A 27,402-nucleotide genomic window follows, 5' to 3' on the forward strand; every position below is an offset into this window, starting at 1 on the left:
TTCCTTAGTGGTTATTTCAGACTGAGTTCTTGTCGGAAAGCAGGTGCTTGCTCCCATTACGAGACAAGTGCTATTTAACAAGAGAATTATAGCTGCAGAAACCAAGGATTTCTTTGTGTGGGTTGGTTTCATTCTTTCTTTCTTGGCTATGGTCTTCTGATACGTAAGTCCTGCTCCCAGTGTCTTCTCCTTGCATGAGCTACTGTTGGGTTTGTTACAAAGCCAGCTCTGATCCAACCTCATGTGATCTTCTAGCATCTCTTTTTCTCAAAGCCCAGGATAGTCTCAATTGCCCTGTCCCCAGATCCCTAAGAAAACCCTGATTGCTTCAGATAGTCTTTCTTGTGTTGAGCCTCGCGGGTGGTGGGCAGCCTTCTGGCTGGCTCCTAGAGGGGCTTCCCTCCCTCTTGGTCTAGTCATCTGCAGCCAGAGAGTCAGGGTCAAAGGGGTCTGCTGTTCACCAGGGTGGGCAAGTAAGGAAACCTACTGGGACTCAAATTTCTCCCCATATGAAAAATGTATCTAACTCACAGTGTTCTTAAGAGAATTACGTTAAATAATTCATGTTAAGTGTTTAGCACTGGGTTTGTGACATACTAGATGCTCAGTAAATACTTTTTTACCCCCTTGCTACGGCTACTGTTATACCTAGTTAGCAGGAGCTGTGGACAACGTTGGGGAAAGTGGGACACATCTCCTGAAAAGAGAATGAGGGGAAGATACTCCAAGCCATGTCCAGCATGGTAGAAAAGGTTTCCATTTATCTGATATTTTTCCATATTGTAGGTTGAATCTGGACCATTTGCTCTAGCATATATGTGCCATTAAGTTACAAAAAAAAAAAAAAAAAAAAGAAACAACTTACTTGATGTATATGGGAATGTGCACCAGTTTGGAGGGAGGAAAGAAAATTTCTTGTGGAAAAGCTATTGCATGAGTTTTAAATGTAATCTGGATGTATTCCTGAACATTCTGATGTATTCCTTCTGATAAGTGTGACTTATGGTAATTCAAATCTTATGTACCTTGTGAAGTTTGGCAGTGGATTCAGTTCTGAATTTATTTTGCTCGTGTCTCTCTGCCCTGGGCGTCTCTCCGTCCTGTCACAGACTGGTACCTCGTACTGGCTGTTCTTGGCTTCTTAACTACAGCACCTTAGTTGCCCAATGAAAACATCCAACGAATGACTACATTCTTTTCATGTTTGTGGTTTGGTTTGCATTCTTGTATGTGAGAAAAATTAACATTGTATTTTGAAGGGTAAAGATTAGTCTGATACTGAGGAAACATTTGAAATCGTTGACCTCAGCAGGTCAGTCTAAGAATTGGAAATTTTTTAAGGTATTGTTTTCAGGCTGCAGAATCAATCAGCCTCTTTTAAAGTGATAACTTTAATGCTCATAGGATGGATGCTGTCACCGATGTTTAGTGACACTGTTACTTCTTCATCTTTTTGGAAAGCTATTTGTGTCAAGATCATAAATATATTTACGGCTATTGATCTAATAGTCCGACTTCTAGGAATTTATCCTAAAGAAGTTACCAGAGATGTGGATTAAGATTTATGGACAAAAGTGTTTAGGGCAGTTGTCATTGTAGTGACAGAAAAAAATGGAAAAAGTGTAAATGTCTGATAATGTGAAACAGCTGGTATAAATTGTGTTTTATCCATATGAGTTCATATTATGCAGCCATAAGGGGATGTTGAGGAAGAGTGCTAATTCAAGAAAAATGTTTATTGTTATGGCTTTAAAAGCAGGAGACAAAATTGTATGTATAGTGAATAATCTGCTATGAAAAAGTTCACTTAGAGGACTGAAAGTAAATATGCCAAAATATTAATAATGATTTCCTCTCTGTGAGGTTATAAGTGACATTTTTTTCTTTGTTTTATTTTGACTTTGCCAAGTTTCTACAAGATGCATACATAATTTTTATAATTAAAGAGAAGAAAAATCGAGGTGAGAAGACAAACTATAATTTTTAAGTGGAGTTTTAGGTCTTAAAGTATAAAAATCCATAGCAGGAATAAATCTGAGTCAGAAACTCAATGAATTGGCCTAAATCCCATGGTTACTTAAGATGGAATTTTAAAATAATGGCATCTGTTTGTGGAGGAGTTTTAAATGTGAGAACTTGATAAAGGTGAAGTTGGAGGAATTTTGTCTTCCTTTTCTAACAACAACTAAAAAAAAATATTCCATAAATCTTACTTGAATATTTGAGAGGGGAGGAAAGCACCTTAATAAGAATGAATACCATGTACTCAGCCAAGAGAGAAATCACAGTCCTAAAACAGTCATCCCCAAGAGTTAATATTCCAAAGAATTAATAGGTAACTCAGTTGTATCTTCCTCAATTGGGGCACATTATTTTTAATGGGTTCCGGATGATAGCTTGGGACAGTACTATAAAATATCAGTACTATAAAATAATATCACTTTATTATAAGTGATGTTAGCATTATAGAGAGAATTAGAGAAAATTACATAATGTGGCATGAGTTTAGTTTATTATTGAAACTCTGAGGACAATCGATTGCAAACTTGGCTTAGGAATTTAGGAGTCAAAAAGATACTTGCCTTTTAAAAAAGCCCTCTTGTCCCAAAGTATGTTTCCCGTTGTAATATTTGTGTAGTGAAAATCGAAGGTGTTTTTCTTGGGGCTTATCTTTGCCAGACATCACCAAGTTCATTGCCAAATTCTAAAGCTTCTCTCTCAAGGAAGGAAAAAGCTTGAGACTGCAGTGGTCTTTTCAAGCCTACAGAACTGGTACAAATGGACAAGATTTGCTGCTCCTGATCCATAACAAAGCCTCTTGCTGCGTATTCTAACAGTCTTGATGTCTTGTCTTTTTTCCTTCTTTTAAAAATATACTCATCTCATTACGCAGAGTGACTCAGAGGCCCTGCATGTGTGCCACTAAGCAGCTTGTCCTCACTTTGCTCTTCATTTTCTCCAACACCCATTGCTCAGGAAGTGGCTTCTCCATCTTGTTTTATTAGTCATTCTGATGTGGTCCATCACAGCTCCCTCCCTGGAGCCTACCTAGTCTCTGAACATCATCTCTCTACTTTAAGAAATGTCCATTTCTCTTCCCTTGTCCACTGGCATTTTTTTTTTTTTTCTATTTTAGGGTTTTGATTTAGAGACTAGTGTTGCCTCTTATATCTCTATTTTATGTTATTTAATGATATTAAACTTATTTAATATATTAAGAAATATTTCTGCTAACCCAAGTCAAAAGGCTAATGCCCAGAAGTGCAGGGGGCAAGAATAGAAAAGAAAAATCCTTACTGTGAGGCAAGAAACAGCCAATACAAATAAGTTAGTTGATTCAGTGGTCCAAAAATCTTTGTCTACATGTGTGTTTGTGCAGGAAACATAGAGTTGGCTTTCCGGGTGTCACCACTCAACTGCCTTCTGTTTTCACATTTGACATTTGGTTTTATTTCCAGAAGAACTCAATTTCAGAAGTCTCTGGTTTAGCAATAGGAGGAGATAAAAACATTTTCACCTGTTGTTAGTTGTGTTTATGTAAACAAACCCCTGCAACTGTTGTTGCTTAGAGTCACCGGGCTCATTTCTGCTGGCCTGGCAGGGTTTATGTTGGCAACGGTAAGGAGATGCTATCAACAATTCATTGTGTACTGTTTGCATAACGGGACAGGACAGCCAGCTCCAGCCAGTTAAAAAAATTTAAAAAAGAAAACATGTGTTGAATTAGTTGGATGATTTTATTAGGGTGCCTGTCTGGTTGGGATGGTGTAACCTCTGACTGAGGAGACAGCGCTCCAGCTCTTAAGAGGTCCCTATAGCTATGCTGGTGGGCTAAGGGGGCATGTGGCTGAGCCTCTAGAACACGGTGGACTGGCCACCCCGCTGACAAGGAGAGAAACCTCAGTGATGAGAATGCTAGTGAAAGCAGTGTTCAACTGTGTTGCCCTCTGAACCTCAGAGAACCCAGGGCTTTTCCAGAAACTTAGGCCAAGGGACAATCTGCTGGATTTTCCTTAGTTAATAGCCTTCAACAAGGTTTTCCTGCAAGGACAGTCATCCTATTCACCATCACTGAGATAACTTGGAAATACAAACTTTAAAGATGCATGCTGCTGCTAAGTCGCTTCAGTCGTGTCCAACTCTGTGCGACCCCATCGACGGCAGCCTCCCAAGCCCCCCCGTCCCTGGGATTCTCTAGGCAAGAACACTGGAGTGGGTTGCCATTTCCTTCTCCACTGCATGAAAGTGAAAAGTGAAAGTGAAGTCGCTCAGTTGTGTCCCACTCTTCAAGACCCCATGGACTGCAGCCTACCAGGCTTCTCCATCCATGGGATTTTCCAGGCAAGAGTACTGGAGTGGGGTGCCATCACCTTCTCCATAAAGATGCATAGTGCTTGAATTTACTTCTTCACTCATGGTCTTAGAACAAAGATACCACTTGACATCGTGAGTGTGGAAACATAGGAAATACTGAATTTTTCTTTGTTTTCTATCTGCTTAAGCCACTAGCATGTGACCTAGCAAAGGTTCCTGGCGTGTGGTCCATGGGGCAGTAACAGGAACAGCACCTGGGAGCTCGGAAGCAATGCCGAATCTCAGGCCCCACCACAGACCTGAATCGGCATCTGCATTTTTATCAAGATGCCCAAGGGATCTGAGGGCACATTAAAGTGTGAGAAACACTCTAGTTTTTGGGGCAGTCTTGGAGATGCAACATCACCTCAGTAGAGGTTCCACGTGCCAGTCTTCAGTCAGGATCCGGGGTGACGGAAATGGACATGTGGTCTGTCTGCTTTCTCTAGTAAAAGAAGGTGGCACTACGGTGAATCCCAGTCAACAAGTACCCAGGACTCTAGAAACTTACCCAGGAGCCGTAATTATTAGTACAAATGCCTCTGTGGTTCAGATAAAAGTAAATGAAGCCACAGGCAGGGTTGAGAATTCTGAGATCTTCCACCCCGACTCCCCCGGCCTCACCCTCCTTTTCCACCCGGGGGCACCCAGATCGTAGCAGTCTGTTTGTGGAAAGGTTCTCTGGGAGCTCTTTGTCCAAAGCAGAGGTTGTATTTTTTCTCGCAGTGTGCATATAATAAACCTTCTGCTGAGCTTGTGGGGGCCCTGTGGTGGGAAAGCCCCCTCACCCTGACAAGGGACTCATTGGCAAGACAGCAGGTTGTGATAGAGGGGGCATGGGTGTCCATGTGCCTGGCACTGAGGCCCACGTGTTATGTAATGTGTTTCCTGCCTTCAATTATTTACCGGTCTTGCTCAGTGTGTCCACTGTCCTGGTTTTTGTTTTCTTTGTTCTGTGACAGAGGAGGAATTTGTCCTCTCTGGGGATTCGATCCCGCCCAGCCTTGGCCACTTTTTGGCATGGTTTTTCCTCAAGTGGCAGTTTGCTGGGGGCAGAGGCATATTTTCCAACAGACACCCACCCCCCACCATGTCTGTTTCTTGAGTAGGTCTTCATTTCCAGAGAAATTTGGGGAGAGGCTAAACTGATTACAAGGCTCCAGTGATGCCCTGAGTACATTTCAGATTTGGAATGCAAATTGTTGTCTGTAGTAATTATAGTTTGTGCCATGGCCCTGCTCGGCCCCCATGGTCATTATCTTGGTACAGAATAAGTAGCTCTGTGCTTTCAGAGTAGGAGGTAATGAGGGGGAGAGGGTGTGTGAAGGACATTAAGGGGTGTTTTCAGAACCTGTCTCCAAGCCTGTGTGAAAATAGGACAGACAGATGTGTGGTGGGATGCTGCCACTGACAAGCTCAGTGACCGTGGGCCAGGACCTCAACCTCTCTGAGCCCCACTGTCCTCCAGTCGCTGTCTCAGAGTGTTGCCATGGTGATGAGATGTCAATGATGCGATGGGACATTCAGCAAGATGCCTGGTGAATAATAGGTGTTTAACAGCAGGGAATCTCATTGCTTAGCAAATGCCTGAAGGGTAGGGATCTGGAGAGGAAAACACACACCCTTCTTAAAAGGTAATTCCTGTGCACACAGGAGTTTCCTCTCTCGTCCTGCAGAGGAGCTGTGGTACATCCTTCTCGTGTCTGCAGAACTTGAGGGCTGGCTTAGAGTGCTGGCTTGTATCAGACTTTCTGTGTGTCCTTCAGTGATTTCATTAACATCTCAGAGCTGTGGGTCTTCTCACTTGTAAAATAGACATCATAATTGTATGTGATTCACATGACTGTTGGAAAGATGTTCTGTGAAAACATATAAATTTCAGCACCAGTGCTTGGTACAAACTCTAAGAATTTAATATTGTTATCTCCTTTGCAGAGATGAAAAACTCAAGGTTTTAAGGGCTAAGTAACTTTCCCGAGCCTGTAGTTCATGGGTGGCAAATCCCAGACTCTGACCCAGCAAATTGGCTCTGGAGTCCACACTGATGTCATTGTCACTTTACCCAAAGGGGATCGAAAGTCTACTGAGGCTCCCCTCCTCAGACCCTTCATTTTTGTTGACACATTCTTTCTTCAATTAGGATACAACCAATCATAATAAAATAATTGTATTATTATATTAGGTAATAATTACGTGTTCTGTAGCACAGTGTTATGTAATATTGGGTTAGACCAAAAGTTCATTCAGGTTTTTTCCATCACGTCTTACAGAAAAACTCAACCGAGCTTTGTGGCCAACCCAATATTTAAAAATAAAGTTTTATTCAAGATACATGATTATATACTATAATAAATATTATATATTTTAAATAATGATAGTAGCAACAGCTATTTGCATAGATTCGCATTCCTATTGAAAATGTCCTAGCCACTGTCAGAACTTATAATTGCTTTTTGTTGTCCAGTGTGGGTGTTTAGTATCCATGATCCTGCTGTAAATTTCACTGTTTATCATACATAGTCTCCAAAAGCTGCTACAGTTACTTAGCATGTGCCAGGCACTGATTTGTTTGATCCTCACACCGATCTGTGGTGGGTATTCTTAGTATCCTCATTTAACAGATGATGAAACGGAGACACAGAGGAATTAAGCAAATTGCCCGAGGCAACACAGTAAGTAATGGAACTGAGATTTGAATCCAGGTTGCTTGGCTTAGAAGTCCTGTTCCTAGTCCTTTTGCTAAACTGCCTCCACTGATTTCTGACCTACTTTCCGGATGCTGGGCCCTTACCATCTTGGCTGGCCTTGGTGCTCCCAGACCTCCTCAGCTGCAGACTTAGCATCCCATTCCCTGTGACTACGTACTGGTCTCACTGAGCCTCAGAAGGTCTCTCTGGGGACTCTTCCTGAATTCCCCAGAGGCTCCTTCAGCATAGGAAGCTCTTTGTGTGGACTCAAACATTCTTAAAAATAAATAAGAGTCAGTCTTTCATTTTAATGATGACACAACCCAGAGGTGAGGTTCTTGTTATCCCACTAGGGGAATGAGGGCAGAGGTGGTTGGAGTTGTACAGTCAAGTAGCAGGGGAATTCCTTCTTTTCTCCATAAATTACAGATGTAAAAGCTCTGTGTAGTTTCACAGTTCAGGAGGGGATGGCTGTGCTTAACTCCCATTAGAAGGGCAAATTTATCTCACTTCTCATATAACAGACGGACAGAGTCAGGAAGCATAGACATGGAATTCTTGGTGGTGTTTGTTACAGTTCCTGGCTTTTAGTTCATGCACATGTACTTTAAATATGTAGCAAATAGAGTACCAGAACATCTCACCCGTGTTATATAGCCATGGCCACTGTTACTGACAGAAAAAGAATTTTTATCTGGTCATGTCTGTTCTTGCCAAAAAAAAAAAAAACTCGTGTTGCCCCATTTTCTACAGGATAGAGTTGGCATTCCTACCTTGGTTCCAGCCTTCTGTCTCCTGGCCTTCCCACCCTGTCCCTTCCACAGGCCCTTTGAACATGTCACCTCTTCCTGGATGAACCGTGCTGTCCCACCTCCTTTCCTTTGTTCTGGTCCTCCTCCCCTCAGCCTGGCAACTCCTGCACGTTCCCAACACCCTGTTCAAATGGTGATTTCACTCAGGGGAAACGTGAGACTAGTCCCTGGTGATCCCTCTGTGTGACTGGTGCTCCAGGGCTGTGGAAAGTGGCAGGGTGAGCAGCCAGCATTGTTGGCAGGCCTGTGTCCCTGGCCTGTGAGCATCTCCATGGTGTTTTTGTATGTTGACTCAGCGCAGAGCTAGGCTCTTCTCTGTTGAGTGAAGGACTTCCTCACCCTTTTTACACACCTGGCTGCATTTCTTTCATAAGGAGGATCCACGGAAAGTAGATAGAACATGTGGTGTAAGAAGTGAAATGTGAGGCTACAGGCTCCGTGAGAGCTGGGTCAGCCCTGTGGCTCCAGAGCCTGCACTGTGGTCGTGTCTCATTCTGTTGCTGCCAGACAGCTGCTTGAATGAGCCCTGTGGTAATGATCCCATACTGCAGGCCTGGGTTCAAAACCTCTTTGCATCACTGCCATGCATGAACAATTCCTTAACCCCTCTGAGCCTATTATCTGTAAGTGAAGGATAAAAAAAGTACCTATCTCATAGGGTGACCGTAGAATTAAATGAGTTTAATATAATGTCTGAAGCCTTTGACTGTGTGGATCACAACAAACTGTGGGAAATTCTTAAAGACATGTTAGAATACCAGACCACCTTATCTGTCTCCTGGAAAACCTGTATGCAGGTTAAGCAGCAACAATTAGAATTGGACACGGAACAATGGACTAGTTCAGAAAAGAAAAAGGCGTACATGAAGGCTGTATATTGTCACCCTGCTTATTTAGCTTATATACAGAGTACATCATGCAAAATGCCAGGCTGGATGAGTCACAAGCTGGAATGAAGATTGCTGGGAGAAATATCATCAACCTCAGGTATGCAGATGATACCACTCTAATGGCAGAAAACGAAGAGAAACTAAAGAGCCTTTTGATGAAGGTGAAAGAAGAGAGTGAAAAAGCAGACTTAAAACAATATCCAAAAAACTAAGATCATGGTATCCATTCCTGTCATTTTCATGGGAAATAAAAGTGGAAACAGTGGAAATAGTGACAGATTTTATTTTCTTTGGCTCCAAAGTTACTGTGAATGGTGACTCCACTGTGAAATTAAAGATGCTTGCTCCTTGGAAGGAAAGCTATGACAAACCTAGACAGCATATTAAAAAGCAGAGACATCACTTTATCAACAAAGGTCTGTATAGTCAAAGCTGTCATTTTTCCAGTAGTCAGGTACGGATGTGAGTTGTACCATAAAGAAGGCTGAGCACTGAAGAATTGGGGCTTTTGAATTGTGGTGCTGGAGAAGATTTTTGAGAGTCCCTTGGACTGCAAGAAGATCAAACCAATTGATCCTAATGGAAATCAATCCTGAATACTCATTGAAAAGACTGAAACTCCAATACATGGCTGCTGAGATACCAAGAGTTGACTTATTGGGAGAGACCCTGATGCTGGGAAAGATTGAGGGCAGGAGGAGAAGGGAGTGACAGAGGATGAGATGATTGGATGACACGACCAACTCAATGGACATGAGTTTGAGCAAACTCCAGGAGAGAGTGAAGGGTCTGTAAGTCTGGTGTGCTACAGTCTGTGGGTCACGAAGAGCTGGACGTGACTTAGTGAAACTGAAAACAGCAAGAGCACATCTAGTGTCTGTCTGTAACAAGCCTCTTGATCAGTGGTGGTGGTTATTACTATTAATAATGAAATAAATTAATCACAGGGGGTCTGCTGGAAAGGAAATTAACAGGGTGTTGTGATAAAGGATAAGATGATGATGTGTGGGATGTGGTTTTTTAGACAGAAGGCTTCCTGTAAGCCGTGACTGAACTATGAGGAGGACGCGGCTGCAGTGTGAAGAGTTGGAGGAAACAGTTTGCGGTAGAGAAAGTGCAAGGGCCCTGAGGTGGAAAAGAATCTGATGAGGAACAGCATATGTGCCTGGAGCTTAGGAGGAGAGTAGAGTGAGATTGGGGTGCAGCAGGGAGACAGGGGCCGAGTGATACAGGGCCTTGCAGGCTGAAGGGCAGTAATTGGATTGAATTGGAAGTGTGAAAGAATATATTCAGTCCTTATGCTCAGAACCATTCTTTGGGATTGGTTTCTGGATTCCTCTGGCATTAGCCCATCCTGTGTTCTGTGCGCGTGAACTAACCCCTAGCAAGGAGACCCAGTTGTGATGGATTAAGCAGAAAATGAATTGACTAGATATCGGAAGCTCAGAGAATTTAGGAAGGATCAGGGAATTGGGAACAACCCAAATTATACTACCAAACATTTCCTGCAAGATTACCACTGCTGGGCAGGTGTGCATACCATGGTTTGCACCACCAGCACCAGTTACAGGACATCTCTGCGAGCTGCCCCCACCCTCACCAGAACAGTCTGCAGTATCGCCGCTGCTTTCCCTGCCAGCTTCTCCTGCCCAGTCTGGGGTGGGAGTCTCCGACTGCCAGCACCTCACTCGTGCCCAGCTGCTAGGGAAACTGGGAAAGCAAGTATATGGCGCCCTCGTCTCCTCTGGTAGAATGCAGGCTCTGGTTCATGAACTGGGGCTTCCCTCAACCTGGGGTGGAGGGGTGAGCTGCAGAGCATCCCGAGGGTGATGAATGTCCCTCACAGAGACACATGGAGTAAGTGACTCACACGGTCCCATGGCCTCAACAGTGTGCATCTAATAGGCAGTGGCACTTTAAGTAAGACCTGATTGCTTTTCTCTTAGATGCTGATTTTTCAAAAAGCAGTGCCAAATTTGGAAGCAGCTATTTCTCACTCTGATGAGAGGCTAGGGCCTATTTTTTTCTTTTGAAATTAGTTTCATTTGTGCAGGTGTGTGGGGTAGCATGTTTCTCCCATGTTTATCACAGATTTGCATTCCTGTTGGAAATGCCTTGGCCATTGTCAGTGCTTATAATTGCTTCTTGTTATGGCCACGTGGGGCTTATTGTCTAAGATTTTGCTGCCAAGTTTATTGTTTATCTTATATTGTCTCCAGGAAGCTGCATGCGGAAATCTCTGAGTCTTACCAGGAAGTCTGGTTTAAAGGGACAGCCTGCGGGGCAGAGCCCTAATTGGGAGGAGGCATTGAGCTCCCACCCAGAATCAGCTTCCCTCGGTGGGAGCTGGGAGGAAGGAAGGCTTTTCTGACTACCTCCCACTTGGTTTGCCGGTTTCCAGTGTTTGGGTGATTCCTTTCTGATTTGGATTTAAGGGAAAAAGTAACAATATTTATTCCTCTAGTATACAGATATATACCAAACAAAAAACAAAAAAAAACACTTTCACTGTTGTGTAGGCAGAATTAACGCTCTGAGTCATGTGTGTATACATGCTTTTCAATCTCTTGGTATTTTGTTGGAAGTGCTTTCATCGAAGCCTAAATTTTTTTGATGGACACAAGGATTTCAAAGAAGTCAGCATTATAACATCTAAAAAATAAATGGGACTTGAGTTTTAACCACCTTCCGATTTTCCCGCCTATTGGAAGGAAGAGGGAAAAAATGAGAAATTGCCAATTTCCTTTGCCTTTTTCTTACTCTCTTTCAAATCAAGATGAAAATGAAGCTGTCTTAGATTTGGTAGCAACTTTTCGGTGTGCTCAGAGGAAGACCTGAAGCAGTATCTATAATGACACCTAAACCCTTCCTTTTCTGCTTGAAAAATCATTATTCCTGTTTTACAGATGAGGAAACTAAGAGTCAAGGAAGTTAAGAAGTGACTTACCAGATCATTCAACTAGTAAATGGCAGAGCCAAATACCACAGAGCTCCCCTATTAATTTACTGTCCATCATTCCAGCCAGCCAGTTGTTCCCAGAAATTATCCCTAAGGAGATATCTGGAGTCAAAATACTAGCGAGAAACTTTTTTAAAAGAATGATTTCTGCTTTGGTTATGCATTTTTAACTCAGACATTCAGTTTGTCACGATGTGTTTTTTTGATATAAGCAGGTTACTTTCCAAATGCCTCCTGAGTATTCAAATGGTACGAGTACCACCCTCCTCATATTTAGATTTTCTACTTCTAACCACTTTTGACAGTTTAATGCCGAACAGTAAGTCTCATTTCCAAGGAAGGAAGCTCTTTGGCTGATAGATATCAGCTAATCAGTTTTAAAACCTTTTTTTTTTTCCTAAGAATTGGTTAGAGGTCAGCAACCTGCTGGAGTTTCACTTTTAACTGGTAGTTTAACAAAGAGGACTTGACAGTCCTTTGAAAAAACTGTATTCAGGGTATTCACGTTTCTAAGAAATTGAGTGAGCTTCTTGGAAGCACCCCAGTCTGCTCCATGCAGAAATTCTTCAGGCTTCCCTGCTCATGTTCTTAAAGGAAGTGGAACCCCAGGGACCAGCCTAGGTTAGTGGCTGTTTCACAGGGCACATAAGAAGGTGGCTCTCCTTATTTTTCATTTGCTTTTTAAAATAGCTGTCTATGTATTGGTTGCCAAAATCACGTGAGGAATGTGATAAATAACAGTTCAGATATGTTTAGAGAAAAAAACTGATTCAAACTATTGCTCGTAACAAAGCAAGCAAGATAAGCCCTCAGGATTAGCAACCTGTTGAGACCTCCGTGTTCAAGCCTCGTTTATTTTTAGTTCTTGAGTTGCAGCAATAGATGAAGACATTTCTATTTATTCATTCTTGACCCTGGGCAGCCAGGTCTGCGCCCACATTCTTCGCAGCATGCTGTTATCTTGTTGAGCTGAGGTATTAAGGAGGGCTCTAGAAGAACATCAGCATTTTCAAATGGTGACAGTCTCTTAAGTCAAACCATCTTGCTTCCAACCAACACTGGCCTGGTGTGGAGTCTGGACCTGCTCCTCCAGGACGCCCCAACTTGTTCAAGTTTTGCTTAATTTAACCACACTTCCAGCACCAAGGAGTAGATATGAAATTATGCAATAAAAATGTGTGACCACAAGTAAACTCCCAGGCTCTAAATTACTTTGAAGTTCTCTTTATTTCCCACTGGCTTTCCATGCATTATGCCTTCCTGCTAACCTAGTAATACCAAAGAGTATTACTGAACCCCCCTCTCCACCACAGCATAAATTTTGTTTCTTCCTAGTCTTAATTTGAATTTGACAACAGCCTCAGAAACTAAGATCTGTGATGTAACATTTTTCTAACGTTGGAAACTTGGCTCAAGCAAGGTGCAGTATACTCTTTTAATTTCATTACTGCTTCTACTCCATTTTAATGGGATTGTTTTACTACCTATTTTTCAATTCAATTTGTGGAATTATTTTAAAATGTAAGGCATCAACTGGAATATGGTCACAGGCCCTGAAATTCCCAGACAACTTCTGAACTTTTGTGAAATCTTTGGCTTCTTGGGTGCAAATAGGAAAGAGGTTGAATAAAAGAAATCAGAATAAAATTTTGAATGGAAACAACCACCATTAGTCACCAGCTTTTAATGAAGAAATAATTCTGCTGAAATCTCACCATTTTGTTTTATGTAAATGAACTTATGACAGCCCTAGTGAATTTTTTAAAATAATATTTTGGGTGAGAAAGTGGCTTGAAACCTCGCAACAGAACTTGCTAAAAGTTAATAGGCTAACAGCATAAGAAACACATCACTTAGAGCTCTAGTGACGCAAGGAGGTGGGAGAGGGGTGCGGTCTTCATAAGGCCCCCACTTTGGTGCTAGTCTCTGTGGAGTTCAATAAGAAGTTGCTACCACTGTAGTTATTCACCAAGTGTGGAAGAACAGGGACCTTTATTGCAAACCTAGAGGTGCCTTCTAGGTAGTTTCCCATTGATAATATATAGTGATTCAGGTTTCACATATTTAAAGTATCATACCCTGAGAACTGCCACCCCCAGAATTTCATAGTTTTTTGTTTTTTTTTTCCTTTTTAACATCTCACTCTAATTTATGTAGAATATATTTTGGGTGAGTATGAAGTGGAACTTTAAAATGAGGCTTTTCTTTGTAAGAACTGAATTGTCCTGTTAGTGGTCCTTCTCTCCTCCAGTAGTTTGCAGTCAACATCCACTGTGTGTCAGATCCTGGCTATCCCAGGGCAGGCTTTGGGCAGTCTGTCCTAGGGCTGTGTGCAGAGAGCAGGAGCTCTGAGGTCAACCCACCTGGCTCCCCACCCAACCCTGCCCCCTCTAGGCCCTCTGGGGCAGGCTTACACCACCGGTTTGAGTCTCAAGTTTTTAAAAAATCTATATGGTAGAGACAATAGTAAGGCCCCACCTTGAGATAGTTGTGAAGATCAAATTAAAAAGTTCTCATATTAAAACATCGAAAATCTGCAGTCACCATTAATGGTTTCAGTAATTGTGGCTTTAGGACATTTTAATATCTGTGCACAGGTGCACTTTCATCATGAGTTACATTGTCAGGAATGAGCAACTGAGAGGTGACATTTCATGTGTGTCTGTTAATGCTTGCTGACTGCCCACAGGGCAGGAGCTGATGAACAAAGGTGCTCCCGTACCATGGAGTGCTATGCAGAGCAGTCTAAGATGTGGACAATGTGGAAAGAGGATATTAAGTGAAGAAAGCAAGTGCTAAAGTAATGTTAGCTTTGCATTTTTGACAAATATTTTAAAGGTGATAAAACACAAGTTTACGTGTGTTTAGATGGAAGGAAATGTCTAAAGGATCACCATCAATGGTAGCAAACTGGTGGCCCTTGGGTCAAATCCACCAGCAACTGTGCTTTGTGTGGCTTGTACAGAATTTAAAAAAAAAAAAAAAAGATAAATTAGTTGCCAGCATTTAAAAATTGGGAGATTTCATGTAAAATCCAAAATTCCCAGCTTCCCTTGAAAAATTAGAACATCTGTTCACTTGGGCCATTAGTCCCTTGGCACTCCAATAAGCTGGAACTTTCCTAAGGCAAGTGCTCTCAGTGGTGTCCAGTACCTGCCAAGCCACTTCTTTCCCATCCCTTACCCCCTGGTCCTAAAGGCGTTTAGGTTTGTTCACCCCCAAATGGCAACCCACTGCAGTATTCTTGCCTGGAGAAGTCCATGGACAGAGGAGCCTGGAAGACTGTAGTCCATGGGGTCGCAAAGAGTTGGACACGACTGAGCGATTTTCACTTATCTGCCTCTGGTTTTGACACAGTGCCTCTGGCAAGTGGGATTGTGGTGAGGCAAAAGGCAAGGCCTTTGGGAAGATTCACTTGTTACACTATATACTTCTTTGTGGTTCAAATGTATTATAATGACACTATGGTACTTTTAAAATGTAAAAATCAGTAGAAAAACGTGTTTGAATAGTCCATGGTATCTTAGATGCCACGTGGAGAAAACCCACATCCCATACCTTTATAAGCTCTCATTATAATGCTCAAAATGAACTTAAGCCCTCCAGGGCAGGAGCCTCTCATTGTGGAAACGTTCCTCCGAGGTGCCTTCTGCCCAGGCAATCTCATTACGGGAGTTGTTCTTCCTGTCAAACAGGGGCATCAGAGGGAAGGGCCGCATCCGGCTCTTCCCTTCCCTTTTGCAGGCTGTGCCCTTTTTCTCCTGCCAGGGGCTCTGCTGGTCCTCCCGCCCTCCCTCCCTCTGCTGTGGCTACCTGCCCCGGAGCCCACTCAAGTTTCACCTCTTCCACAAAGTGCTGCAGCCCACAGGTTTCGATTCTTCTTTCTCATTCACAGTCAGCAGCCCTGAAGTTAGGCTTAATCATTCTAGGATTAGTTCATGTGAATGTACCCTTCCTCCCCCAGGAAAGAAGGAAACTCCAGTGCCCCGTGGTCATCTCACATTGCCTTTGGCTCCTGCCTGGAGTGGACCCTAGTCTTGGTGGCTGGGGCCCCTGCAGAGGGAAATTCCAACAGGATTCGAGTGCCTGCGCTTATGGGGAAGGACCCTTGGTCCTTGGTCCTCAGAGAATTGACATTCTTCATTAGTTGACCTACTGCCAGGGCTGGTTAAGATTAGCTTATTTACAGGCCTATACAAATCAGGACCTTTTCTATGCACGAGGCCAGAGCAGGAAGCCTTTTTAGGAACACTTCCCCTTCCCCCGATAGCACTGCTCACCCCAGGTTTGCTTTGTGGGGAGTCTGGCTTTGGAAAATAGAGGATCCTGAGGACAAGCTGAAGCCCATCTTTTGTGGACATCGCTATTTGATTTTCACACTTTACTGAGTGTTTCCTGGGTGCCTGGCCAGGGAGGTACCACACATAGGCCTTGAGGTGACCCACACGCTTGCCTGAAGGGCTTGAGCCTTTTCACAACGATTTTACTTCCCTCTTTCCCCTGACAGATGGGACCCCCGTCACGCTCTCTGAAGCAGGATGCAGGCCTGTCATAGCAGTACTTTCAAAGTATTTGCCTTTCTTGCTAAGCACTCATATGGGTCTGCACCCCACTGCCCTTGCCCGTTCTGCCTAGAACACCCCTCAGAATCCTGCCCATGTGTCTCTGGCTCTAAGGCGCCTTCCCAGAAATTGTCCCTATGAAAAATGCATTTGCCAGGCTTAGTAATTTCTTGGCTCCCTCAACACTTTTTGCAAATTCCTGGCGAATTTATTTTGTTTCTGGTCATCTTTGGTTCATCTTTGCACTGCCAGAGCCTGGTGCATCCTTCCATAGCATGCTTATGTAACGCGCTCTTCAGAGACCAGATGTTAGCACCCAGCTGCTGGCCCAAGAATGGGTGGGGAGAGCATTTCTGTTAAGCTCGGAGGTTGAGTCTTGGATCGAAGCTTATCAAATGAAGCCCTGTCTTTGATGAGTCCCCAAATTGTACTCAGGGCTGAGACAGGCAAAGGCTTTTAAAAATCTGTGCATTTATAAGAATGTCTTGGGGAGTCCTGGGCTCAATCTTTCTGCTGAAAGTTACAGTTAGAAAGATGGTTGCAAATCGAATACCCACCCCGTTAGAGAACTAAAAAATAGTAAAGTTAAATAAAATAAAATTAAAAAAAAAAAAAAAAGAATTGAAAGCTACCCTGGAGTTATGTCTCCTTGGGTTCAAGTCCCTCTGCCACTGTGCTGGGAGGGTAATGGTTTTGATTTGTTTGTGGTGAAGGGTTGAATAGGCACGGTTTCCATCTGAAACCTTGTAGTTCACGTGACTGTCTGACCCAATAAATCTGGGCCTTGTTCAAGGCGGGGGACTAGGGCACAGTGTTCATTGGTGAGATCCCTAGTTCATAAAATGAGAAATGTCAGCTACGAGTTGTTTCTGTAAGGACTCGGAGGCAAGCAGTAAGGCCTTTTGTTAGTCCTGTTAAAAGCTCAAAGAGAGGTTTCCAGAAGCAACGCTTTTCAAGGAGCTCTGAAGAGAAAATTTGTCTAGGAAAAAAAGAAAGGAACGGATGGGTGGGGTGTTTACCATCACTCTCATTTGTTGAGTTGCTATGAAATTAGGATTCAGCGTAGACTTTGCATGCCAGGCAGGGCCCTGACTCTTGGGTGAAGTTCAAGTGGACTGTTGATTCCTCTTTGAGCACACACACAGTTCTCCTCCCAGTGTCCCTTCTCTATCCATTTCACCCCAACGTTTGGGTCTACAAAGCATGGTATCCTGGCAGTGAGCCCTTTAGAGCTGCCGGAATGCCCAGCATGGCTTTTAGGTGGGGGCCCACTTAAGCATTGTTGTTCCTTACAGGCTGGGAGTTGCCAGCCAGAAACTGAGTTTCTGGTGTGCCTTTGAATGCCAGGAGGCAGGGTGCTCTGAAAAAGCAGCAGCCGGCAAGGAAACCGCTGGAGGTGGGGAGCTCTGGGCTGGTGTGGTTCTCGGCTTCTGACAATGTAACTGATGGCCCCCTGTCACTTCCTGTCATACAGCCCAAGTAGTGGGGAGGAGTTCCTTGAGGGAAACCATGCTCTGCTCTGCTCAGAGAATCCCGTCTGAAGGGCGCCGCCACAGTTAGGGGCGGGGGACTCTGTGTGGATGAGGTCGGAGCGCCCCATGGTGTGGTGCTGCTTCTTTGTTCGTACTCAGGTAAGCTCCCTGCAGCAGGACCAGGGGTAGACGGGCTCTCAGTTCCCACCCGAGCCTGGCTGGACCATTCCAGGAGCTGAGGTGTGGGAGGGGGCAGCTGTCTGCATCGCCCAAGAAACAGATCAAGGAGCCACTCAGAGCACCTGGGACAATGGAGGCACACTTCTGCCTTGCTGAAGTGCATGAATCAGAAAAGAGCTGTGCGGTTGTGCTTAAGACCACAGATGTTTGTGCTTGGTGGGGACGGTGAGTTATGTGGAGTGCCTCACTGTCAGCGCTTCCTTTAGCATCTGTGATTGGAAGAGAGCAAGGGGAGCGGGGCTTTCGTTCTTTGCTCCACCATGCTAGTATTTTAATTTTTACAAGACACGGGTTTTCATTAAATGGGAAGAAAAAAGTAAGTGAATGTATGTGTGTATGTGTTTAATAGCAAAGTGCATTTTCATGACCTTTTCTTCTTTGGATTGGAAGATGCCTAAACTCAGTTTGGGAAGTTCATTCTGTGTGGAGCAATTTTTTTGTAAGTTTCCTTAAAATTCTGGTGTTTTGAATGTGTTCATCGTTGGGAAGATGAGGCCAGATAATACCAGGGGAGACTCAGACTCACTGGTATTCTCATTAGTAGTAGTGGTGCCTGTTTGAGTAATTTCAGAAGAAGTGGCTGGAAATGTTATGTTTCCATGGGCAGAAGAGTGATTAGGAGCCCTGAAGCTTACTCTCTCTACTCCTTTTGTTTGTTTGTGGCTAAGTGTTAAAGCTTTGGATAAGCCAAAACTATGTTTCAAAGAAAATCTTCATTGCTTTTTCTGTTTCTTTGACCAGAATTGTGTTTCTAAGACTGATGTTTGTAATACTAATTCCAAGTCTTATACATGGCCATTATAGACATACATTTTTAATCTTTTCATGTGATACGTGTAGTTTTGCTATCTTTTTCCTTTCCCATCTCACTCACCTCGCTATTCACTCACCCTTTAAGCCTTTGAGATATGGAAATTAGTAATACAGATATGGATAGCAGTTATTAGATATGGAAATTATTTTGTAAGATTTACTACACTTCAGGGATTGTTAATATAATGTTAATAAAAATATTACAGTAATAGCTAATGTGTATTAGACTGTGTTCACATTATTTGTATCAGCTCATAAAATTCTTACATCACTCTAGGGGTTGGCTGTTATCATCATCCCTGCTTTGCAGATGGTGAAACTTGGATATGGCGAGGATAAATACTCTGGATCTTCTTGATGGTTAGCAGTGGGTCAGGCTTCAGGCTCAGGCAGAATGGATCCAGAAATGACATTCCTGGCCATGGGTGCCCTTGATGATTTTAACGACAGGGGCCTTCATATATCTCCTATTAAGTGTGGCATCTTCTGTAACACTTTGCTCTCCAATCCATTTGCAAATAAGCTCATTTTGGTGGATATTTGCCTTGGTCCAATTAGCACGTACATAAGAGGCATCTGCAACAAGTCACTGCCTTCTCTGGACTCAGTTTCACACCTGTCAAACAGAGATGTCTCTAAACTCGTTTCAACTCTGATATGAATCTAAGGTATGACTTTTAAACAAAAAGTGAAAAATAGTTCTCCTGCCTTTCCTGTTTTGAAGTCAAGTGGTTTAACAGATGGTTTTACATACACATTTTCCCAGGTATATGTACAGGAACTCAAAATGTAATTGGCTGCCTGGCTACTGACGTTTATTCTGCTCTTGAAAATATTAATGAATGAATTTGTATTTCTTGGCTCTGAGAGTCTCTAGAGCAGGGATCTGGAAGAGTTGAATCTGGGTGTGGGAGAGGCAGTTGGGAGCTGGATGTGAATAGAGAGAAAGGGAAGGGAGAAACCCTTGAAAGGTCTCATAAATCCATCTTCTGAGGTTTGGCCAAGGGAGCTGTGTGTCGGTGCAGGAATGGTAGTGTGTAACAGTTAAGGGCAGGGTTTTAGAACCACGTAGTTGTAGGTTTCAGTCCCAGATTTGCCTCTTGCTAGCCGTGTAATCCCAAGCACATTACCAAACCTATCAATGTGTTTTCTCCTTGTAAAGTGGGGGTAATCAATAGTGCCCACCTTATAGGATTGTCTTGAGGAGTAAGTGGAGTGACTCATGACAATGCCGAGAACAGAGCCCACACTCAGCAAACGTGACCCATGTCCCAGGTCTTGCTGACCATAGGTGTCAGTGGCTCCCAGAGAAATGAATCCATAGTGTCTAAGAGCTCAGCAACCGTAGGGCTGTAAAACATCTTATATCTCATGTGAAACATGGTCCTGACTGGATCTTGTGGAGGGAAGGAAGCAGCGTGTTACACAGAGAAGTCAGTACTTCATTTTAGAGCCCCAATTCCAGCCATGCTTTTACACCTTTCCCAGAACACCAAGTGGGTGCCATGGAAGGGGAAATTGACTCAAGCCAGATCCTAAAAAAGGCCTGTCTTGATGGAACACTCAGCAGTATGACTTGGAGAGGGCAAGGTCAGGGTGGTGACCCTGCATGTCCATTGGGAGAGAAACAATGGGTGACTTTAGTGTCTAAATATAGACTACGTGGATGTTACTTGGGGAAGCCACGGTGGGTGGGTCTCTTGGGAGGAGCTCAGAAAGCAGCCCGCGTGTGCCAGCCCTTGCTCTGCCAGCCCTCTCTTTCTGAATAATTTTGTCTGTATTCTAAGTGTTCTGCATCCCTTGAGTGTCTGCCTCTGTCAGCCTTATTTATGTTCCTATCTCTTCCCTCCCAAGTCTTCCTTGTAGCATTTACTGTACCTCTCTCCCTTGTTTTGCACAGACCCCACCCACCCCTGCCATAAACCCCCAGTCTTCTCACTACCTGCCAGTTCTCATGGAGCTGGCGTGAGAGCACTGGTCTGGGAGTCAGGAGTTTGGGGTTCAAGTTCGAGATTTTGCAGTTAACCTTGGCCACTGCTGAACGTCCCTGGCTGCCAGGTTCTCCAGTGACATAATTGGATCCTGGAAGGTAACACTCTGAGTTCACATCCTCACTGCCACTTAACCTCGGGCAAGTTCTTTATCTCTCTGGGCTTTAGTTACCTCACCTGGGAAATGGAGATGATAGTATCTGCTTCTGATACTACAAACAGTTTATAAAATAGTGTCTGTGAAACTCTTGAAACAGGGCATCATATAGGTGCTCAAAAATGCTAGCTATGATTGTGATTTGTAGGAAAATGAGACTTGAATAGGACCAGCATTTTCCTAAACTGCAGTTACATGTCCCATATCCCCATACCACTTTCACTGTTATTTTTCACTTACTGTTTTTCTTTAAATTATGTAGTTGTTCTTTGGTTTGGTTTTGAGCTTGGGTTCATCCTGAGCAGTAGGAGTGCTAAAGTCTCTAAATACCATGATGTGTTTCCTGAAACACATTACAATAACTACCCCTTGGTCTGCTGCACATGGTCTGAAATGATCCTGTGTCACCACCAGCTCCACTTCCCACACTGGGGACTGCGGAGCCAGTGGCTTTGAGCGTCTGGGCCCAAGTTGTTGCCTGCTGTGATTTTTGACAGTGCTCCTCCCACCAGAGCGAACAGCCAGCCCATCCTGTCATACATCAGATGCTGCCCGAGAACCAGCTTTGTGCTTGACTCTGTGCCAGGTGCCAAGATGGCCAAAATATGGGTCTCTGTGTCCCCTGCCATCTTCTCCAAATGGGACATTAACAGCTTAGAGAAAGTGTGCTAGAGAGAGCCACAAAATGAACTAGTTGCTGAAATCCCACTGTAAGAGAAACCAGGGCCAGCCACTCTCTGCCTGAAATTTCTGGATATGGGTATAGGAGGATGTCTCAGTCAGCTTTTGCTGAATAACAACTACCCCAATCTCAGTGGCAAGCAATATCAAGAATTTATTCGCATGCTCACAAGTGTGCAGGTTTTCTGTGGGTCTGCCTCATGCAGGTCTGTGAGTTAACCCACATATATGTTCTCCTGTGTAAACCAGAAGATCCCAGAGGAGCAAGCAGAAATACACAATGTTTCTTAAGGTCTACCCTCGGAAGTAGTACATTGTCCTGTCTACCCTGTTCCATTGGCCAGAGCAAGTGACAGAACCAAGCCATGGAGGTCAGGAGAGGGGATAGGAGTTTGCTGAAGAATAAATTAGTATACCACAGAGACCATCTCTATTTGCTCACTCAAATAGCATTTATTGGGGGCCTACTATGGGAGAAGGAAATGGCAACCCATTCCAGTATTCTTGCCTAGAGATCCTGTGGACAGAGGAGCCTGGTGGGCTACAGTCCATGGGGTTGCAAAGAATCAGACACGACTGAGCAGCTAACACTTTTCACTTACGTGGAGTACTGTGCTGTGTTGGGGAGATAAATATGGTACCAATAAGTGATGAAGATGAGAACCACCAGCCTAAGGCCTGGCTTGTATTAGGTCCTAAATACATATGCGATGAATGAATATCTGCTAGTACTTTAGGGATGCTGACCAGTAATGATGTTTCACATGGGTTATTTCATTCTCTCCCAACTAACCCACCATAAGTCCCCCCACTTTGGGCAGCAACAGTCATCCCAGGTCAAACAGGTGAGATACTGTCTTGGCCTGTTGAATGCTTATAGTCTGGCGTGAGGAAGGAGAGGGTTGGTGAAGGCACAGCAGTGGAGAGAAGCTGTGTGCAAACAGATTATCCCTGACATGCGGGCAAAGAGGTGGACTTTGCAAAGAAGCTCTGGTCCAAACGGCTTGTGTGTTTATCCCCATGGCCACCTGTGCACTGTCTTGGGTGCTAACTCTTCAGGCACCCACCATGGACTAAGAATTTAGCATGGTACTCGGCCTCTCATAGTTCCTTTACATCGCTAGCCCTCTGCCTTCCTGAAGTCACATGCATCTTGAAATGTTCTCTTTGGAAAACTGCACAAAGTTGTGAAAATGTCTGTGCAGACTGCTGGCCCAGGTGAACTCTGGTCTAATGATGCATTTCACTTCTGTCCTCTTCTCTTTCCTTGCACCTATTAAGAACATCCAGTGGAAGAAGCATTTTTCCATATTTGAATGCCAGTGTCAGGCTCAGGGTCTAAATCATGTTAGTTGCCCAGTAAGTATCTTAATGCTGCAAGAAAACGAGACTGAAGGTGTGGGTGATAGTTCTTTTGTATATGCCTAGAGTCGCAGAACTTTCTGATTGGATGAGATAGGAAAGTTCATATATTTTATAGATAATAAAACTCAGACCCAGAGAGGTTATTTCGTTTGCTTAAAGGCACAGAAGCTAATAATGATGATGATGATAATAATAATAAATTAATGTTTTCCCCTAAGCAGATAACCTATGTTCAGATAGAAAGCAGATGACTTATACTCAGATATAATTAGGTCTTATTCCTTCAGTACATGGTTAGAAAATGTTCTGGTCTATCAAGTTTGTGGTTTATGTTGCAAAAATGAGTTTTCTTCACCTTCCTAGCTAAAGACACAGGTGACAGAAACATATACGCCATGTCTCAACCATAGAATCATTGTGGTGGCAGCCCTTTAGGGCAGCCCTTGTCACCCACCTCTTTCTCTGGGTTTCCTCTTTCTATTCCGTCCCTCCATCTGTGTGTACAGACTTGAGAATGCAGGGAGGGCGGGGCTGGGACAGGCCATTTGTCAAGCCAAGGGTGGAAGGTGGGTTAGGGCGGTGCAGGGGAGGAACTTGTTCCTGCAGAGTCCTGGAAATCTTATTTGGAGCCACTCTTCTATTCTTAGTTTCGAAGGCACTTTGTTCTCTGGCGCATTGTTTTAACAGGCACCAGGAAATCAGGCTCTGCTGGGGTCAGCGATGCCACTGGTTCCTGCCTGCAGCCACCCAGGTGGGAAGTCTACTGGTTTGTTTCAGTTTGTTTGTCATCAAAATCATTGCTGCCCTTTCTCATTTTGCTGCCCACCCTATCTGCATGAAGCAGGGAAGGGCGAGGAGGAGAAAAGGGATTCCAGTGAGTCTCTTTTTCTTTATAAGTAATAGTAACTGTACTTATTTCTGTGTAAAAGGAAAAATGCTAAAACCCACATCTTAAGAAAGCACTGTGCCCATTGGAGCAGCATTGTTCACTAGAAATAGAGTGTGAGACACATGTAAATTTAAATCTCCTAGTTAGCCACGTGACAGAAATAAAAAGAAACAGATGAAATTAATTTTAATGATTTGTTTAACTCAGTATATCCAAATATTAGCATTTCAACATGCAATCCACATAAAAATTATTAAGGAGACGTTTTACATTCTGTTTTTACAATTCTGAGTCTTGGAATTCCAGCGTGTATTATCCACTCAGAGCATATCTCACTTCACACGAGCCACGTGTTGAGTGCTCAGTACCCACATGTGGGTTCCTAGTGACCATTGGATAGCGTGGGTCTAGGGCAGCACTGTCCAATAGAACTTTACATCATGATGCTCATGTTTTGTGTCTCCTCTGTCTCACACAGAAACCAATAGCCACGGATGGCTATTGAGCACGTGATATGTGGCTGGCACAGCTAAGGAGCTGAGTTTTAAATGTTATTTGGGGGTGTGTGTTAGTCACTCAGTCAGGTCTGCCTCTTTGCAACCCATGGCCTGTATAACCTGGCAGGCTTCTTTGTCCATGGAATTCAGGCAAGAATACTGGGGTAGATAGCCATTCCTTTCTCCATGGGATCTTCCTAACCCAGTGATCAAACCCGGGTCTCCTGCGTTGCAGACAGATTCTTATCATCTGACCCATTAATTTTCCTTAATTAAAATTAAAATTTAAATAGCCACATGTATCAAGTGGCTATCATTTTGGATAGTGTAACTCTAGAGATTTGATCTTCTTATAGAAATATCCATTTAAACTTAACCAAGGTATCATTTTTCCTCTACCATATTAACAGAGATTAAAAAGTTTGATAACGCTGCTTGGCAAAGATAATCGAACGTCTCATGCATGGTAGTGGGAGTATAAATTAGTACAGCCTTTACAAAGGACAATTTGACAGTGTTTATCAAACTTACAAATATACATTCCCTTGGACCCAGCAGTTTCATTCCTGGATATTAGTGCTGCAGAGTCTCTCACATGTGTAAACTGATCTATGTAGAAGGATATTTGCTTCAGCAAAAGATTGGAAACCGCATATCCAATTAATGGGGGGGTGGGTGGACAAACAAGCTTTGTTTTTAAAATATAATTTGCAACTATTAAGGAAATGGGGCCGATTTTTATTTGATAGTGTGGAAGGCTGTCTAAGCTATAGTGTTTAGTATAGAGCAGTGCATATAGGAAATCAGTCCTGAATATTCCATTGGAAGGACTGATGGTGAAGCTGAAACTCCAATACTTTGGCCACATGATGTGAAGAGCTGACTCATTTGAAAAGACCCTGATGCTGGGAAAGATTGAGGGCAGGAGGAGAATGGGATGACAGAGGATGAGATGGTTGGATGGCATCACCGACTCAATGGACATGGGTTTGGGTGAACTCCGGGAGTTGGTGATGGACAGGGAGGCCTGGTGTGCTGCGGTTCATGGGGTCGCAAACAGTTGGAAACGACTAAGCAACTGAACTGAACTGAGTGCATATAGTATAATACCATTTGGGTAAAAGAAATGATATGCTTATTTATGTCTAGAGCAACTCTGGAATGTAGAAGGAACCAATCACAGTGGTTTCCTCCTGGGAGAGGAAGGGATAGATGTGAGAAAGAAGTCTACTTATCATTGTATGGTATACCTTTTTAGAATTTAATCCAATGTATTTCAGTTACTTATTCAAACAAGTATTTAAAACACAAAAAAGTAAAGTCCAAAGGAAGGGTGAATCAGAGAAGGCTTCTGAGAGGAGGTGACCTTTGGATGGGGTTGCAAATGATTCATAGGAGTCTTAGCAAGAGGAAAGTTGAGACTCAGAGACATCAACAAGCGGAACAGGTCAGGCATGTATGTATACCCCGAGTGCTAGTATATAAGACAGAGCAGTAATGGAGTTTGGACAGACAACTGTCTGTCCAGATGGGAAGGGGTTTTGTGCAGTGTGGACTCAACCCTGTGAGCCATAGGCAGCCATTCATGATTTGAGGAAAGTGGGAAATAACATGACTGTGTTTGTGTGAAAGACAACTTTTGGCAGAATGGAGAGTGATTTAAAACAGTGGTTCTAAAGAGTGATCCACAGAGCTCCCGAGGCCTAGAAAGTACCAACTACATAACTTCAGAACAGATTTCGTTCATATGTGTCAACAAAAAGAGCACACCACAGCAGACTGATTATGGAAGCAAATATGTGAATCCAGCTGTCTCCTCTGCAGCCAGACATTAAAAAGAGTTATAAGAGTATGAAACAGTCCTGCTCTTCTCACTATTTTTTTTAACAAATAGTTAATTGTCAAATGTGATAATTAGATTAAGAAGTAATAATACACTCATTTTTAAAATAAGAAAAATTTTAATTCTCAATTTTATTTTCTAATACTGCAAATATTAATAAAACCAACATAAGAAAATACTCTTTGGGGCCCTTGATACTTTTTAAAAAAATGTAAAGGGGTCCTGAGACCAAAAATTTTTAGAACCACTAGTCTAGAAACAAGGAGGTCCTGTGTGCTTATAATTCTGGTTGGATCAAAATAAATTTTCGGGAAACAAATGCAGTGCCTGGTAGGAGGCAGGATCCACCAGTGCTGGAGTTGATGTGTTTTGCATATGCGAGCATGATGCAGTGGTCTGGGCAGGGATGTGTGAAAGAAATAGTCCGAATGATGGATGGGTTTTGACTGACGGAAATGTTGGTGCATGTCGTATACTCCATTTATGCACTAAAAGATATTTCTGTTGTGTCCAGTCCTTTGCTGTTATAAACATCCTGAGCCTCCCTGTGTGTGTGCGTACTCAGTCGTGTCTGACTCTTTGCAACCCCATGGACTGTAGCCCGCCAGACTCCTCTGTCCTTGGGATTTCCCAGGCAAGAATACTGGAACGAGTTGCCATTTCCTCCCCCAGGAGATCTTCCCAACCCAGGGATCAAACGCACATCTCTTGAGTCTCCCACATTGGCAGGCAGATTCTTGACTACTGGTACCACCTGGGAAGGCCTGTGTAGGCCTCTACATGCCCACCACCTGCAAGAATTATGCTAGACTATGTTCTTAAAAGTTAGGCTGTTCACTAATGCCTTGTTCATGGAGATTTACTGGATCTTGACGAACTCAAATAACAAGAGTTGACTGTATGTATGTCTGTCAGTATGTGAGTTGACTGTATGTATGTCTGTCAGTATGTGTATCTTTTCTTTTCCCTTCCTTTCTCCCTTGCCCACTCTTTTTGCCCTTTCTTTCTTTCTTCTCCTAACCCTGTGATTTTCCACTCTTTTTCATTGATCATTAGTCCTTCTGTCATTAGCCTTTTTAAAAAAAGTTGAGGTTAAAAATTGGTTTACAGCACTGTATGTTTTATGTGCATAACATTGTACTTCTACTTCTATATGCTCGCCACCAAAAATTTGATTTTCATCCATCACCG

General features: G+C 43.3%; 1 protein-coding gene across 14 annotated transcripts in view; it reads left to right on the forward strand.

Moving 5' to 3' along the window:
* ARHGEF3 (Rho guanine nucleotide exchange factor 3) overlaps window positions 1-27,402 on the forward strand; it is a 315,139-nt gene that overhangs the window by 116,821 nt on the left and 170,916 nt on the right. The window contains exon 1 of one of the 14 annotated variants that reach the window (XM_055558199.1): window positions 17,752-17,894. The exons of the other annotated variants lie outside the window; for them this stretch is intronic. Coding sequence (XP_055414174.1) covers window positions 17,844-17,894 — 51 coding nt within the window. The 5' untranslated portion in view covers window positions 17,752-17,843. Of the gene's footprint in view, window positions 1-17,751; window positions 17,895-27,402 lie in introns of those variants that run through there. 14 annotated transcript variants of the gene reach the window in all.

Source organism: Bubalus kerabau, chromosome 20 (assembly GCF_029407905.1).
Source record: "Bubalus kerabau isolate K-KA32 ecotype Philippines breed swamp buffalo chromosome 20, PCC_UOA_SB_1v2, whole genome shotgun sequence".
NCBI classification, from domain to species: Eukaryota; Metazoa; Chordata; class Mammalia; order Artiodactyla; family Bovidae; genus Bubalus; species Bubalus kerabau.